General features: G+C 46.2%; 1 protein-coding gene across 1 annotated transcript in view; it reads left to right on the top strand.

Annotated features, from left to right (window-relative positions):
- The window catches only part of HDAC8 (histone deacetylase 8), a 238,562-nt gene that overhangs the window by 207,150 nt on the left and 17,300 nt on the right, over positions 1–14,112 (top strand). Inside the window, exon 10 of the mRNA XM_036840554.1 lies at positions 5,851–5,956. Coding sequence (XP_036696449.1) covers positions 5,851–5,956 — 106 coding nt within the window. The remainder of the gene's footprint in view (positions 1–5,850; positions 5,957–14,112) is intronic.

Here is a 14,112-nt window from a genome sequence, read left to right as displayed (position 1 = left end):
CTTGTCCACACCCTCCACTGACTTTGCTGCAGCAAAGATCTTCCCATGGACAAATCAGAAGACCACCCTCCTTTTATTTCACCTCTCTGCAACATCTCAAATCGTCACCAGAACTGTTTCCTCTCCCTCTGTCCACCTCTGAAGTGTTGGCTGTTCCCCATGATTCTTTCCTCGCCTCTCTTCTCTTCTCTTACTCTGTAGGAAGCCTCCCATGCCGGCCAAGGCAATTCCTTGGCAATTCTCATCCAATTCCTTTATGTCATTGATAACTCCCAAATCTATAACAAATATTCTGTATCTTAGGGCCAACCTCTCGCCTGAATTACAGGCCACTGTATCATCACGATTCTGACCCTAAACACGCTCCCCGTTGAACCCCCCTCACACATCTACACCCCACCACAAACCCTTGTCCTCTGCTTGTATTCCTCACCCTGTCACTGTACCTCCTACACAGTGGCAAATCCTTGACTCTCTCTTCTTCCTTACTTCCCACGTCCAACTCATTGTTTAGTCCTATTGATGCTATCTTTTAAGTTTTTCACTCTCTGTTCCTCCCACAACTGTTCTGGCTCAGGCCCTGTTACCACTCAACATGGCTCTAGCACCAACCTTGTCACTGGCCTTCCTATTTGCATTCCTTCCCTCAAATTCCATTCCATTCTCTACACTGTAGCCATTGAATCTTATCAAGTGCCCAGCTGGCCTGTTCATCCCCTCATTTCCAAGCTCCCCCAAGTTTCCATTCACTTATGCCACAAATAGTTACTTGCCACCTCCTAGGGACAAGCACTGTTTTGGGAACTGGCACTGACAGTGGGGAGCAAAAGAGTGTTCTGCCTTCGTGGACCTTCTAGTCTGGGATCAGGCCAAATGCCTTAGTGTGGGGAACATGCATCGCCTACCGTGAAACTCATCCTGCCTCCCCAGACTCGTGTCCTGATCCTCCTTATGCCCTACCCTCGAGCAACATCAAATTGTGCTAAATATGCTGTTCCATTCCACAGTCCCTGCTCTTGCCCAGGCTCTCTTGGGAATGCCTCCCTCCCACCCACCAGGCCCCCTTTGCAGACCCTGCCCTACACAGTCACTTCCTCTGGGGTAGTTTAGAGGCTCCTATGGGTAGTGCTGATCTCCAGAATGACCTGGGTTCAAATCTCACACCACACGTGCTAGCTGTTTGACCTCTGTCAAGTTATCTGACTATTCTGTGCTTCAGATTCTCATCTTAAAATGGAAGTAATTCTAGAACCTCCATATGAGTTGGTTGTGAGAATTGTCAGTCCATAAAAAGTGTGCAGACACTTTAAGTGCCTGACACATAAGAAGCCTTTAATCAATATTAACTGTTAACTGTTATTGACATAGAAAACAAACTTATGGTCACCAAAGGGGGAAGAGGGGGATAAATTAGGAGTTTGGAATTAACATATACACACTACTGTATATAAAATAGATAACCAACAAGGACCTACTGTATAGCACAGGGAACTATACTCAATATCTTGTAATAATCTATAAGGGAAAAGAATCTGAAAAAGAATATATATATACATATATACGTATAACTGAATCAGTTTGCTGTACATCAGAAACTAACACAACATTGTAAATCAACTATACTTCAATTTTTAAAAAGAGAAAAAACATTAACTGTCATTACTTGTGACTTTAGTATTATTGTTATACCTCTCATCATACTGTTCTCATCATACTGACCCCTCCTACTAAGCATATCTTACAATCTTTGCACCCCAGTGACTAACCTAATCAGGTTAGGTACTTAATAAAGTATCTATTAAGTACCTACTGACACCTAGTCAGTAGGTACTTAATAAATGTTGAAGGAAGGATTAAAGGATTGGCTGTGCCGGCTTTGTGGTTCGGTTTCCTGTGACCACATAGGATTAGGAAGGAATAACAACAACCTTAAGGCTTCTTCTGAATATCTTCTTGACCAAATATCTAAGCATATGCTGTTTGCATTGCATGAGCAAGAGCTGGAGGGGAGTGAGCAAGAAAGGCACATTGAGCTGGCCTGAACCGAGCAAGACTGAGCTATTTTCCTTTCTTTATTCATTGACTCTTGGGTCGAGAAGGGACCAGCTCCCCTCAAGTACTATTCCCTTCCACTCCCATGCTTCAGCCCCACCTCATCCTTTCCATTTGCCCCATTCCTGCTACCATGTTCCCCTCAAACACGCATAAAAGGAAACCCAGAAAGCAAAAGGAGCGCTGAGGAAAAAGGGGAAGGGGTGGAGAAGGGTTAGCACCTCCCTCCTTCCTTTGCTGAGATCAAAGCCAGCGTTTGCACTTGCCAGCCGGCTGGGCTCTTTCATACCCTGCTCCACCTGTCTGGGAATGGCATTGCCGCTTGCCTGTTTCCTTTCCTCTTCAACACTGGAGGGCAATTTCAGGGTGGGGCTTTGAGCTATATCTAGTGCTGGCCAAATCCCTCCATCCCAACATCTTTGTCTTATTGATCAGATTTCCTTTCCACCTCGCCAGTAAGTAACAAGTGGCAGAGCGCAGGGCAGGAAACTATGAGAGAAGTCAGTTTCTCCACCGGCTCTAGGCGGAGCTCATGGTTTAAACAAGCGGGAAGCCACTGGGGCTGCTGGGCTTTGTCTGGCAGGAGGAACAGGCTCTCCTTTCTGCATCGTGGGGGGCCCCCAGTGCTTGGCCCAACATCCCCCAGGGTCTGGGTGAGGCACTGGTTAGGCAATAGCTTCTTGCCTCAGAAGAAGGGAATTCACATGTACTGACATCCTACCCTGTGCTGGGCCCTGTGGTCGGCCCTTTAATGTATATTATCTCTGTGATTCCTAACAACCCAGCCAGGTCAGGACTTATCATTCCTCTGGTAGCAATGACTGAAAGAGATTAAGAAGCTCGCCTGAGGCACACAGCTCAATCCGGGTATGAAAATCCAGCTCTGCCTAACTCCAAGGCCGGGGCTCTTCCCGCCTCATCATGCTGCCTCAAGAGCCGAGAAAACTGTTCATGCCATAAATTGGCTCTTTGCATTATTCCACAGAATTAACTGAACGGCCAGCTAAACCTTTTGTGAATTAATGTAATTCAACATAATTTTAATGTAAAGGTTGAAGGAAATTCAACTCTACAGGCTCCGCAAAGAGAATGCGACAGAAGTTTCTGCCTTTGCAGAGTTCATGGTCCCGTAGAAAGGAGTTAACGAGTGCAGAACTAAAAGCATAATATAACACAGAAACAGAAATACCACGAGAGAGCCAGAGAGGGGAAGAGGGCACCGCACCACCTTTGCCTTAGATACAGCCTCTGCCTTCCCGGTGCCTGTCACTTCCCTCAGCTCCAAGCAGAGCCTCCCAAGGCTAGGACCAGTCAGCTGCCATGTGGAACTGGATCACAAAACAGGGACTCTCTTAAATCATCTGGGTCCCCTAGCCTAAGAATAGTGCGAATAAGCAGGACCTGAGAATAATATTTGATTGGCAAAGGTGGGGAGATGTTTAGGAACCCACGCTTACCTGCAGCCAGCCTGCTTCAGCAAAGAATGGGTTATTTATGGGTTAGTTAAAGCCAGGTGCTCATGCAGCCAGGACAGGAGCCTTGATCCCAGTCAAGCTGAGCTCTCACGTGGCAGTCAGTTCTGGCCCCAGCTGACCGTCTTGCAACCATGTGCTCTTGGCCCAAGAGGGGACTAAAGCCAGAGAACGCGGCTGAGCGTGCGGCAGGCCCTCACAATGAGGACACGTTGTTCCAGACGCTCAGCCCGAAACAGATAGCTCACAACATGCCTTGCTGACAGAGGATCAGCAGTGTTATCTTCGTAGATGGAGGCAGAACATTCCCTCCTCCTAGACCTCAGCGAGGCCCCTGACTCTGATTTTTATAGCACTTTGATGCTAGGGGTTTGGGTCCCCCAGAGTGGCTTCTTCGTTGCAGCTGCCTTTCTTCTATTGCTCTCCCTAAACCCGTCTTTCCATACCCGTGAAATGAGTGTACTACTTGACACCTTCTGGAGGAGGAGAGGCCATCCAAGGAGAGAGGGCCACACCTGTTTGAAGCCTTCTCTTCCAGAGCCAAGCCCACGAGGTTCTCGGGCTTGGACTGAGGGGCCCTCCTTGGCTAAAAATACAAACCTCTCAGGTTTCTTTGATCAGAATGGGGGAGTTAGTTTCTGGATGTGTCCCCCAGGTAACCCCTCTTGTCCATTCCATATATGGATGTGGTAAAGATGATCTCTACTCAAGGCCCCTTCTATCTCCAGAATTCGGGGCTTCAGGCATCAGAAAGTAATAACCCCAGCAGGAAGGAACTAGACCCCTCTTTCCTTTTTAGTTCAGTCCAAAAAAAAAAAAAAGCATTATAAGCATTGGCACAGTCTTGGTCATTTTTCTTTTAATTAGATGTGTGGAATCTTCTGTCATGGATGTGCAAAAGCCATCTCCCCATCAAATTATTCCCATAGATTCCACAAAGACGCTGTTAGAATCCCTAGAGATTGTTCCACAACCTCTCCCATGGTGCCAGATGTATATCCAGACTCTTAACAAGGATAATTTGGTGGCAATGGCAATCACCCTGGATTATTTTTTTAGAGGCTCTTTGGATGACATCAAATTCATGACACATACCAAGATCCCTTTTGCTCATGCCCTCTGTACCATTTTTTTCCATGGAATTTGAATTTCCCTGGCTTACTTACCACCTAACAATATCACTATTGAAAGCACATAATGTTAAGGACCATATGCTCTCTCTCCAGAGAGCGTGCACAAATACTATTTCTGTTAAAAACTAAACAGAAATAGTAGCTTTGCATATTTCCCATTCAAAGGCTTATCCCAATTGAATGATTCCCTTTGTCATGGGGTGTTTTTCCCCAAGCGGGCCCTAATAGAGAAGCTGAATCAGATATTGTGACTTACCAAAGGTCACAAGGAATCATCTAGTGAACTAGAAATAGAATCCAAAAACCTTTATTTTGATTCCCTGAATTTAAAAACAAATAAACTCTACTACGGAGAAAGAAAAACTAGAGAAACCAGGCTCATTTGGCATTCCCAGGTCAGGGAATTCAAGGCAACCAAAACTAACAGGCAGCTGCCTTGGTCTGTGAGGACCAAGGAGGTGACTAAGGCACAGGTGCTGCCTGCCTTCAGGAAGTTGATAATCCAGTGCAGGGAGATGAGGTCGCTGTTGAAAAATCTCTACACACTGTAGAACGTGCTTGGGAACACCCAGAGGACCCCAGAGGAGGGTTTGTCCATCTTCACAGCCCCCGCAGCAGCTGGCACAGTGACCTGTATGTGACATGCCGGCAAGCACTGTCGATTTGTTGAACAGGGGCCATAAGAGATGTACCAACAGAACACTCTGGGGGTTGGTGGAGAATGAGGGACAGCTTTGTGAAGGAGGTGACATTTGAGCTGTGCCTAGAAGGATGGGGAGGTTTTTCACAGGCAGCAGGGGTTGGGGGAGGGCCTTTGCAGACCCCAGGAAAGAGCAATGGCAAAGATCCTCGGGGGTGGGGGCGGGGGGGGAACCAAGCCCGGTCTCATTTGGGAGAACCCGGAGCAGGCCAGTGTGGCTAGAGAACAGGGGGATAGAGTGGCTGGAGAGAAAAGTTGAGACGTGAGCAGAGAGGACCTTGAACACCAAGCCAAAGAATTTCACAGTGGACTGTCACGGGAGGTTTGAAAATGGGGAACGGTTTCCTGCTGCATCCTCCTGCCCTGCCCACCTGGGCCTCCCTTACCTTGTCAGTAGCGGTGGATTTCTCTTGATTGTTCTGTTTGTATGTGGTTTGGTTTGGAGGTTTTCTGTGGTTTAGTTTGTTTTTTGGCCTTTCCCTTTTCGTTACAGTTTTTCACAGCATATGGTCCTGATTATGTGCTGGAAATCACGCCAAGCTGCCGGCCAGACCGCAATGAGCCCCACCGAGTCCAGCAAATCCTCAACTACATCAAAGGTGAGCGCCACCCCTCGAGTCCTGCCCTCCTCATTCCACCCAGCTTGTGGTGACCCATCAGTGGGGGCTTCCCCCAATACCATTTGTCATTTGGTGGCTAATCTTTACACCGACTTGGAAGGGAAACCTCTTCTTGGCCTGAGAGCTTGTAGTTGGAATTCCGCACTGGTCACTCTGGCTGGGATTGTCATTTGGCCAGCTAATGTCACCTTCAGGGGAACAAAAGGTTCAACTTTAGGCACCTCCAGTGGAAAGCCAGTTCTAAAGTGTGACCTGGAACTCTCCCTTTGAAAAGGGCAACAGTAAAATCCTCTCTAAGATGAGGGAAAATCAAGTCAATTCAGACTTGGGGTTGGGAGTAGGGGTGAAGGGTGCTCACAAACATTCTGTTCCAATGTGTTTCCTTGGTCCAGTAGAGCCTCGAGTGACTGTGAGCCCACAATGAGTAGTCAGGGATTCTGAATCCCTGGGAGTGGGTTCCCCAGTCTCACTTAGAGCACTGGAGACGGGGCTGCTGCCCTATCCTTCCCTTCCCTAAGGCTGGCCTCCAATTACTGTGGCCTCTGGACAGAGGGAAAATGGCAGTCATCAGGTTATCGCCCTCTTGATCACATTGTCCACTAGCTGTTTGGGGACACTATTGGTAGAGCCCCCCTCCCAACCCCAGCTGCTGCTCCTCAACTCAACTCACTTCATCTACCATTTTTTAAAAGTTGTTTTGGCACCCACATTCCTGTTTAATTGAATGTGTGTACGTGTGCATATTTTTTTGGATCCTAATTATTTGCAAAGTTAAGAGGCCAAAGGTATCACATTGCCTATCCTGGAGAGTGAAATTCCCATGTTTATTCATCTAACAACCAAGATAGCACCAGTTCTCCTAACTTTGACTCCCTCATTGGAATAGAATCTAGCATGAAAGGGAGGCCTATTCTGGTTCAGAGTTAGTCTGAGGGAACACGTTGTATCCTGGGGGTCTTTGCCGAGGGTGATATTAAGGCCCCGTCCTCTAGTACAGCCAAGTCTGTGACAACAGCTGAGTCCATACGCAGGGACTCCACATCCCAGGCTCCTTTGACCAGAGAAAAGTTTCTAAGCTCAAGAGTCATAGACTTGGGCTTCCCTGGTGGCGCAGTGGTTGAGAGTCTGCCTGCCAATGCAGGGGACACGGGTTCGAGCCCTGGTCTGGGAAGATCCCACATGCCGCAGAGCAGCTGGGCCCGTGAGCCACAGTTACTGAGCCTGCGCGTCTGGAGCCTATGGTCCGCAACAAGTGAGGCCACGATAGTGAGAGGCCCGCGCACCGCGATGAAGAGTGGCCCCCACTTGCCGCAACTAGAGGAAGCCCTCGCACAGAAACGAAGACCCAACACAGCCATAAATAAATAAATTAAATTAATTTAAAAAAAAAAGAGTCATAGACTCATAAGGTTGTGCTCATAGCAGTGCTTATTGCCCCTCTCAGGTGTCCCACATCCCTCAGCCTTTCCCTGACCCTGTAGTTTCAAGCCACCTCCCTCTGGCCTCACAATGGCTACCAGCCTCAGAAGTCCTCACTTCCTAACCAAACCCTCCTCCCTCCTCCAACCTTTTTAAGGACTTTAAAATCCTTCTTTTCCTGGCCCTTCTTCAGCCCTTCTCACTGCGCTGCAGCCCCGATTAACACTCGTGCTCCCACCCTAGTTTCCTACTGCTCTTCTCAGATCCTGGACCAACTTCTCTTACCCCTTTTCCTTCTACCTTGCCATTTTCCCCTCATCCAGTCTCTAAATCCTGGTAAAGCACAGACAAAGCAATAGAAACAGAGAAACTAAACAAGGCTCTGCAGCTACTTGCTCACACCTAGGTATGTGCAGATATCTGTATGCCCTCATGCTTTCCTGCACACATACCCAGGCACTTATCTCCAGAGACTGGTGACACCTTGCTACTGAGGAAATGGAAATGACAAGTGAGAGAAGATGTAAGGAAGGTAATTCAAAGGGAAGAGAACTAGGAAAGGTAAGAAACCCAAAAGAGGAATAAATTTTGAAAAGACTTGAGATAAAAGATTAGTTTGAGGGTTGGTTAAAAAATAGTAATAATAATAATAGAAAATCTTAGAGGATATGTAAGTTACATGGAAGTCAAGATTTTTTAAAAGATCCTAATAGGTTAAAGCAATATTCTGGCTGCAACACCATGAAATTAAACTGGGAGAAAATATATGGACTAGGAATTGGGTCCTCAAAAGCAACTGGACACACACAAGATGGGAAACATGGCTTTGCAGCATTTTGTCTGCAAGAGAGTTAGGGAGTTTCGTCAGTGTGAGTCACCAGGGCAAGGTAGCCTCCAGAGATGCTAATGCAGTATCGACCTCACTTTAAAAGAACTGGAGACAAATAGGAGCATATGCTCCAGGAGGTCAGTTAGGATGGGGAGAGGACTGGAGCCCAGGCTCCAAGAGGTCTGGTTGGAGGAGCTGGGCTTTTGGAGAAAAGAAGACCGAGGGGGATGTGGTCCTATATCTCTGAGAGGCTGTCACAGAGCAGAGGGCATAGACAGAGTCTATGTGGTCACAGGGCACAGATCTAGGATCCATGTGTAGGTATTATTAAAAGGCAGATTTTCATTCAAGAGAAAGAAGAATTTTCTAACGATTAGAGCTGTCCAAAGTGGAACAGACTGCCCAGGAAGGAATGAGGTCTCTATTGCTGGAGACATACAAATAGAGACAAGACAGTCACTTGACTGTCATATCGTAGACAGACTCCTGCATTTGGAGGAGGTGATTATACTAGGTTATTGTCAAGGTTCCTTCCAATCCTAAGATTCTAGGATGCTGTACATTAAAATGAGAAGATAGAAAAACAATAAAAAGAAGATGATGAGAGTGCAGGGGTTGGTAGATGAGTCACAGTTGGGGGGGGGGCGCGGGGGAGGTAATGCTGTGTATAGGAAAGAATTGATGAGGAGAAGAAAAGAAACTAGGTGGCTGAGAGTGGGTGGGGAGCCAGGACAGCAAGTAGAATGGCTATAGAATACTAGGAATCTTCAGATTTTTCCATTTAGCCATCCCTTTCATATTGACAAAGTCTTGTGTTCTAGCCATGCAAATGAGCAGAGCACATAAGTCCAGAACCTAAAAGAAATTCAGTTGAACCTAGAAGAAATGAGGCTAGAAAGAAGTCCAAATGTTGCTAAAAATGGCCAGGCTAACCTGCTATACTGAGACCGTGCCCCTCCAGCCTGGTGACGCATGCTGCCATCAGATAGTGTGTTGCCATGACAATGGTCAGTGTGGAAAGGCTGCTGAATTTTCTGCATTCTGAAAGATTTTCCTGAACCTGCCTACAAGACTATCATTTGTTCTTGCATATAAAGCCCCTGTGAGGCTGGCCATTTCTCTCAGTGCCTCCCTCCCCCCACTCATTCCCACCCCCCATTAAAAACAAAGGTAGTGGGGCAGAGGCAAGGATTATTTGGGGGAGGTGGATGGCAATGAGGGAGTGGATAGATTAAGCTCCACTCTATGGGAAGGAGTTTCACCAGCATATCTGGTTGAATTTGTTTAACCTTTGAGCTTGGGTTTTCTCTCTTTCTCACATCCCTTAGAAGAACAAAAGGTGGGATTTTTAACCTATTGGAGATGAAACCTGAGGAAGTTCATTGTATAGAGATGCATTCCATATGCCACAGGATGACTGGAGGCACAGGCAGATTTGGACCTCACCTTATCCCATCTTTACTGCCCATTAGACTTTCTAAGAGAGAAAAATGACAAAAATACAACTATGGAGAGTCCATTCAAGCTGTTAGCTTTATACAGAGAAAAGCTATGTGTTGCTCCCACAAATCGTTCTTCTCGTGCCAATGAATCTTGAAGATATGTGTCATTGTTCACAAGGAAGTGTGGGTTACAGAGTGGATCGCTCAGCCTAGCTCATGACCACTACTGTAAAATCACCCTCGCACCATCTTCATGTGCTCAAACTTGTTTGTCTTTCCTCTCTGGTTGACGTACTCCAGAGGAGTTGGCTCACAGTGAACCTTCCAGAGTTGGAACAGTGCTGATGTGATCAATCCCCAGAGGCAGCTAGCTCCCTGAGCCTGCCTAGCTCTGCATGGGGAAACAGGGGTAGAGGTTTTCTAATCCCTGGTACTGATGACATTTGAATCAAGTAAAAGTCCCTAGGGGGCCAAAAGCTTCATGTTGCAGCCCAGGCCCGACCTGGTGGGGGAGGGGGAGGGGGAGGTGAGTTGTGTATATGTGAGTATGTGTTGCAGTTGTAACTGGAGGTTTCTACACTTGCTCTGTGTTCCCAGATTCTACCCCAAGTTTGCCTAAGTTAGAAAAGTAAACAAATGGGACCAGGAGGAAAGGAGCAGGAGGAGAGGAGGAGGTGGGGGGAGGACACAAGAGGAAAGAGCAGACCTTGTGCCCATCTGCCCTTTCTGACCCTTAATGAAGGAGGCTTAGTATGGCAGCCTCTATGGTTCAGGGTTGGGGAGATGGGCCAGCAAACTGATATGGGTGTGGGGAGAGACACCACAGGAGAAACAATAAGAATAATAGCTACTATTTATCTTACAGATGAGGAATTCAGAGAGTCTCAGAGAGCATAAATGACTTGGCCAAGGTCATCTTTATTCAGTCATTCAGCAAGGAATTACTAAGCACCTACTCTGTGCCACACACTGTGCTAATAGGTAGTGGAGCAGACATTTGAACCCGGGTCTGTCTGAATTGAGACTTTGGAGTCAGGCTGTTTGGCCTTTCCAGTGCCCCTCCTCTCTTTGCAGTGTTGCCCTATCAAGCCTACTCATCATCTGCTTTTTCCAGTCGCCCCTGGTAAACCCCTCCCACCTTGTACTACACACCCGGCTCCTTCCTTGTGGCTGATCCAAAGCACCTGAAATCTGATGTCTCTCTGGAAATGGGAGGAAATCAGCCATGGACAACATTTGAAATTCTGGTCCCTGACCTAGGTCTTTTAGCCATGCCCCCCTCACCCCACCATACTGTAATTGAAACTTCCACTCCATTTTGAGATGAGTAGAGAAGTAAAAGAGAAGAACAGAAGGTGGAAGACGCCAACCCACGTGACTCCTGCTGCCTGAAGTGTGCTGTGGTCACCAGGCCCAGTCTATTTACAGTTCCACAGCCCCAAGCGCAGACCCTTTGCACATCTACCGGTAATATTCTTGGGAGAACCACTGTGCTGAATGTAAGCAGCACCTCCTCTAGCAGCCTGAAGTCTGGGATTGACATTCTTCTAGGGACTAGCAATTGGGTCATCAGGTCTGGGCATATCCAAGGCCTGCTGGAGCCCCCAGCTTGAAGCAGTGCTCCTGCCCTGTGGGACTCTACACCATGGAAACTCGGCTTACTTCCACACCTTCTCTTGCTTCCTGAGAAGCCATGAGAGTAAATTGAAACTCAGGGTTGGTCCCAAGACAGACTGACCATTTGCTTTAGGGCTTCTTGGAAGGACTTTGGAGCAGGATTGTGGGGGCTACTCTGAGCCAATTTGCATGACTTCAGGTGAGGATCTCTGTGATGTCCATCCCTTATCTCCCTTTGCCATCCCCTATCCTTTCTTTATCCCTCTTCAGCCCACTGTGGTCTCTTCCAGGAGCCTCGCTTGCTTCACTAAAGTGTGTAAGAATTGGAAAGGTTGGTTATTGTTGTTGTTACTGTCATTGTTAAACAAAAAAGTTGTAAATATATCATGCTGAAAATTTTAGAAATTCTAAAATGAAAATGAAGGCTGCTCCCCAAAGTTCTAGTAACTTTGACGGTGGCTTTTAACAAATGATGAAAACCCTTGGCAGGTTACTTTTGATGACTTGAAATACCTACCTAAATCCACGAGGTGGGAACTCCCATTATTGAAAGCCTACTGTGCATCACCATGCTGGATTCTTTACATACTTGATCTCATTTCATCCTCACTATTACCTCATGAGGTAGGAAACTGGTGCCCGCAGAGCTAATGTAACATGCCCACAGTCACGTAACAGGTAAGTGGTGAGATCAGGATTTGAATCTAGGCCTGGTGCCCCTCCTCTTCTTGGCACTATTGCTCTGTCAAGTCTACTCATCATCCCTGTCTGCTCTTTCCAATCGCCCCTAGTAAACCCTTCCCACCTTGCAATGTCTCCCAAACTGAGGTTCTGAATGAGGTCGATTTTAAGAAGTATCATTGTGTCTCCACTTTAAAGCCCAGCTAAATCAATCAATCAATATTTTTTGGAACTTCCCATGTGCTTGGTGTCATGGGAGATATAAGAGAAGTTTAAGACATGAACCCTGCTTCTAAAAAACAGCTGAGAAGTCTAGGTGAGGAGACAAAACTAACCCCCTTAGACAGATCAGGACACAATAAGGGCTGATGCAAGGTAGAAGAAGAGAAGGAAGACTTTAAGGAGAGTGCTTTCAGAAGGCTGGGGTGTTTTGAATAAATAGAATAGGGAAGTGCTCATAAGCAACGGAAACTTGGATAGGTGGGAGCCAGGGGCAGATGGCAGGTTTCCTTGAATTTCAGGCTGAATTGTCCATATCAGATACAGTAAAGTGGGAGCCATTCTAGGTTCTGGAATTAGGACATGACATGATGCAGTGGTGTTTGGATGGATCATGGTGGTATTCCAAGGGTGAGCCTGCAAAGACCTGGACCAGAACAGTGGTGGTAGGCTACTCCCTATCCTATTCCTCCCGAATGGCTGAGAGCTGTTAGGAAGAGAGTATCAACAGCACTTGGAGGTATGTCATTTATAGGGGATCAAGGAGAAAGGAAGGAGTAAAGATGACTCTGAGGTTTCCAGCCTGGATACCAACTGGGATGGGGAGCCATTGGGGGTGGGGGATAGTTTTACAAAAACATATACTTGATGTGTTCTCTTTCAATACATTGAGTTTGAGGTATGATACAATATCAGTATAACTACATGGAAGAATTTGTTGCAACCAATTAAAAAGAAATTTTTAAAGATAATTTGATGACAAGAGAATAATGCTCATGGTAACAATCTTAAGTGAAAAAAAAAGATATGAAATGATTTAATACCATATAGTCTCAATTTTGTAAATATACATAATGTGTGTGTGAGTGTGTGGATATGCATAGAAAAACACTAGAAGGAAATATACCAAAAGTGCTAACAGTAGTTATCTTCTTTTTTAAAATTTATTTATTTAATTTATTTATTTTTGGCTGCGTTGGGTCTTCCTTGCTGCGTGCGTGCTTTCTCCAGTTGCGGTGAGCGGGGGCTACTCTTCGTTGCGGTGCGTGGGCTTCTCATTGCGGTGGCTTCTCTTGTTGTGGAGCACGGGCTCTAGGCACGCGGGCTTCAGTAGTTGGGGCACGAGGACTCAGTAGTTGTGGCTTTTGGGCTCTAGAGCGCAGGCTCAGTAGTTGTGGCTCACGGGCTTCATTGCTCCGCGGCATGTGGGAACTTCCCAGGCCAGGGCTTGAACCCTTGTCCCCTGCACTGGGAGGCGGATTCTTAACCACTGTGCCACCAGGGAAGCCCTATCAGTAGTTATCTTTGATGGTAGGATTGAAATTATGGGTAATTTTTACTTGTTCTGTATTCTTTTTCTGTATTTTTCAAAATTTCTCCCATGAACATGTATTGCTTTTATAGTCAGAAAAAAAGAAATACATGTTGGAGCTTTTTAAGACAATAATCTTTTATCAGACCTTATGTCCCAGTTTTTGGCTTACAAAATCTGGTCTCTGTACCTGCACACAGCTGGAAAAATAAGGGACTGGAGATGGACTATTTTACATGTTTGAGGTACTGATTCCTTTCTTAGGTACCTCTAGTAATTCTAGGGTGCTTCCATTTGTCTTGAAAAGCATGTCATGATGTAAAGCCTCTTCAATCTAGTAGAAGGGCTGAAAATCCAGATAGCTCCTAGGACCACCTCCCTTTCCAAAACTGTCATTCACTCCAAGGCAACTGTCTCAGTCTTTTTTCTGGGTTTTCTCTTCTGTGCCATTGATCTATGTACCTATTCCTGTCCTGATTACTGTAGTAGCTATATAATAAATCAGGTAGAGTGATTCCCCTTTCTTTTTCAAAGTTGTTTTAGCTATACTAGTTTCTTTGCCTTTCCATATAACCTTTAGAATAACCTTGTCTATATCTTTTTTAAAAAAAAAAAA

This window comes from Balaenoptera musculus, chromosome X (genome assembly GCF_009873245.2).
Source record: "Balaenoptera musculus isolate JJ_BM4_2016_0621 chromosome X, mBalMus1.pri.v3, whole genome shotgun sequence".
Classification (NCBI taxonomy): Eukaryota; Metazoa; Chordata; class Mammalia; order Artiodactyla; family Balaenopteridae; genus Balaenoptera; species Balaenoptera musculus.
Note: the sequence above shows the minus strand (reverse complement) of the source record. Positions and strands in the feature narration are given on the sequence as shown.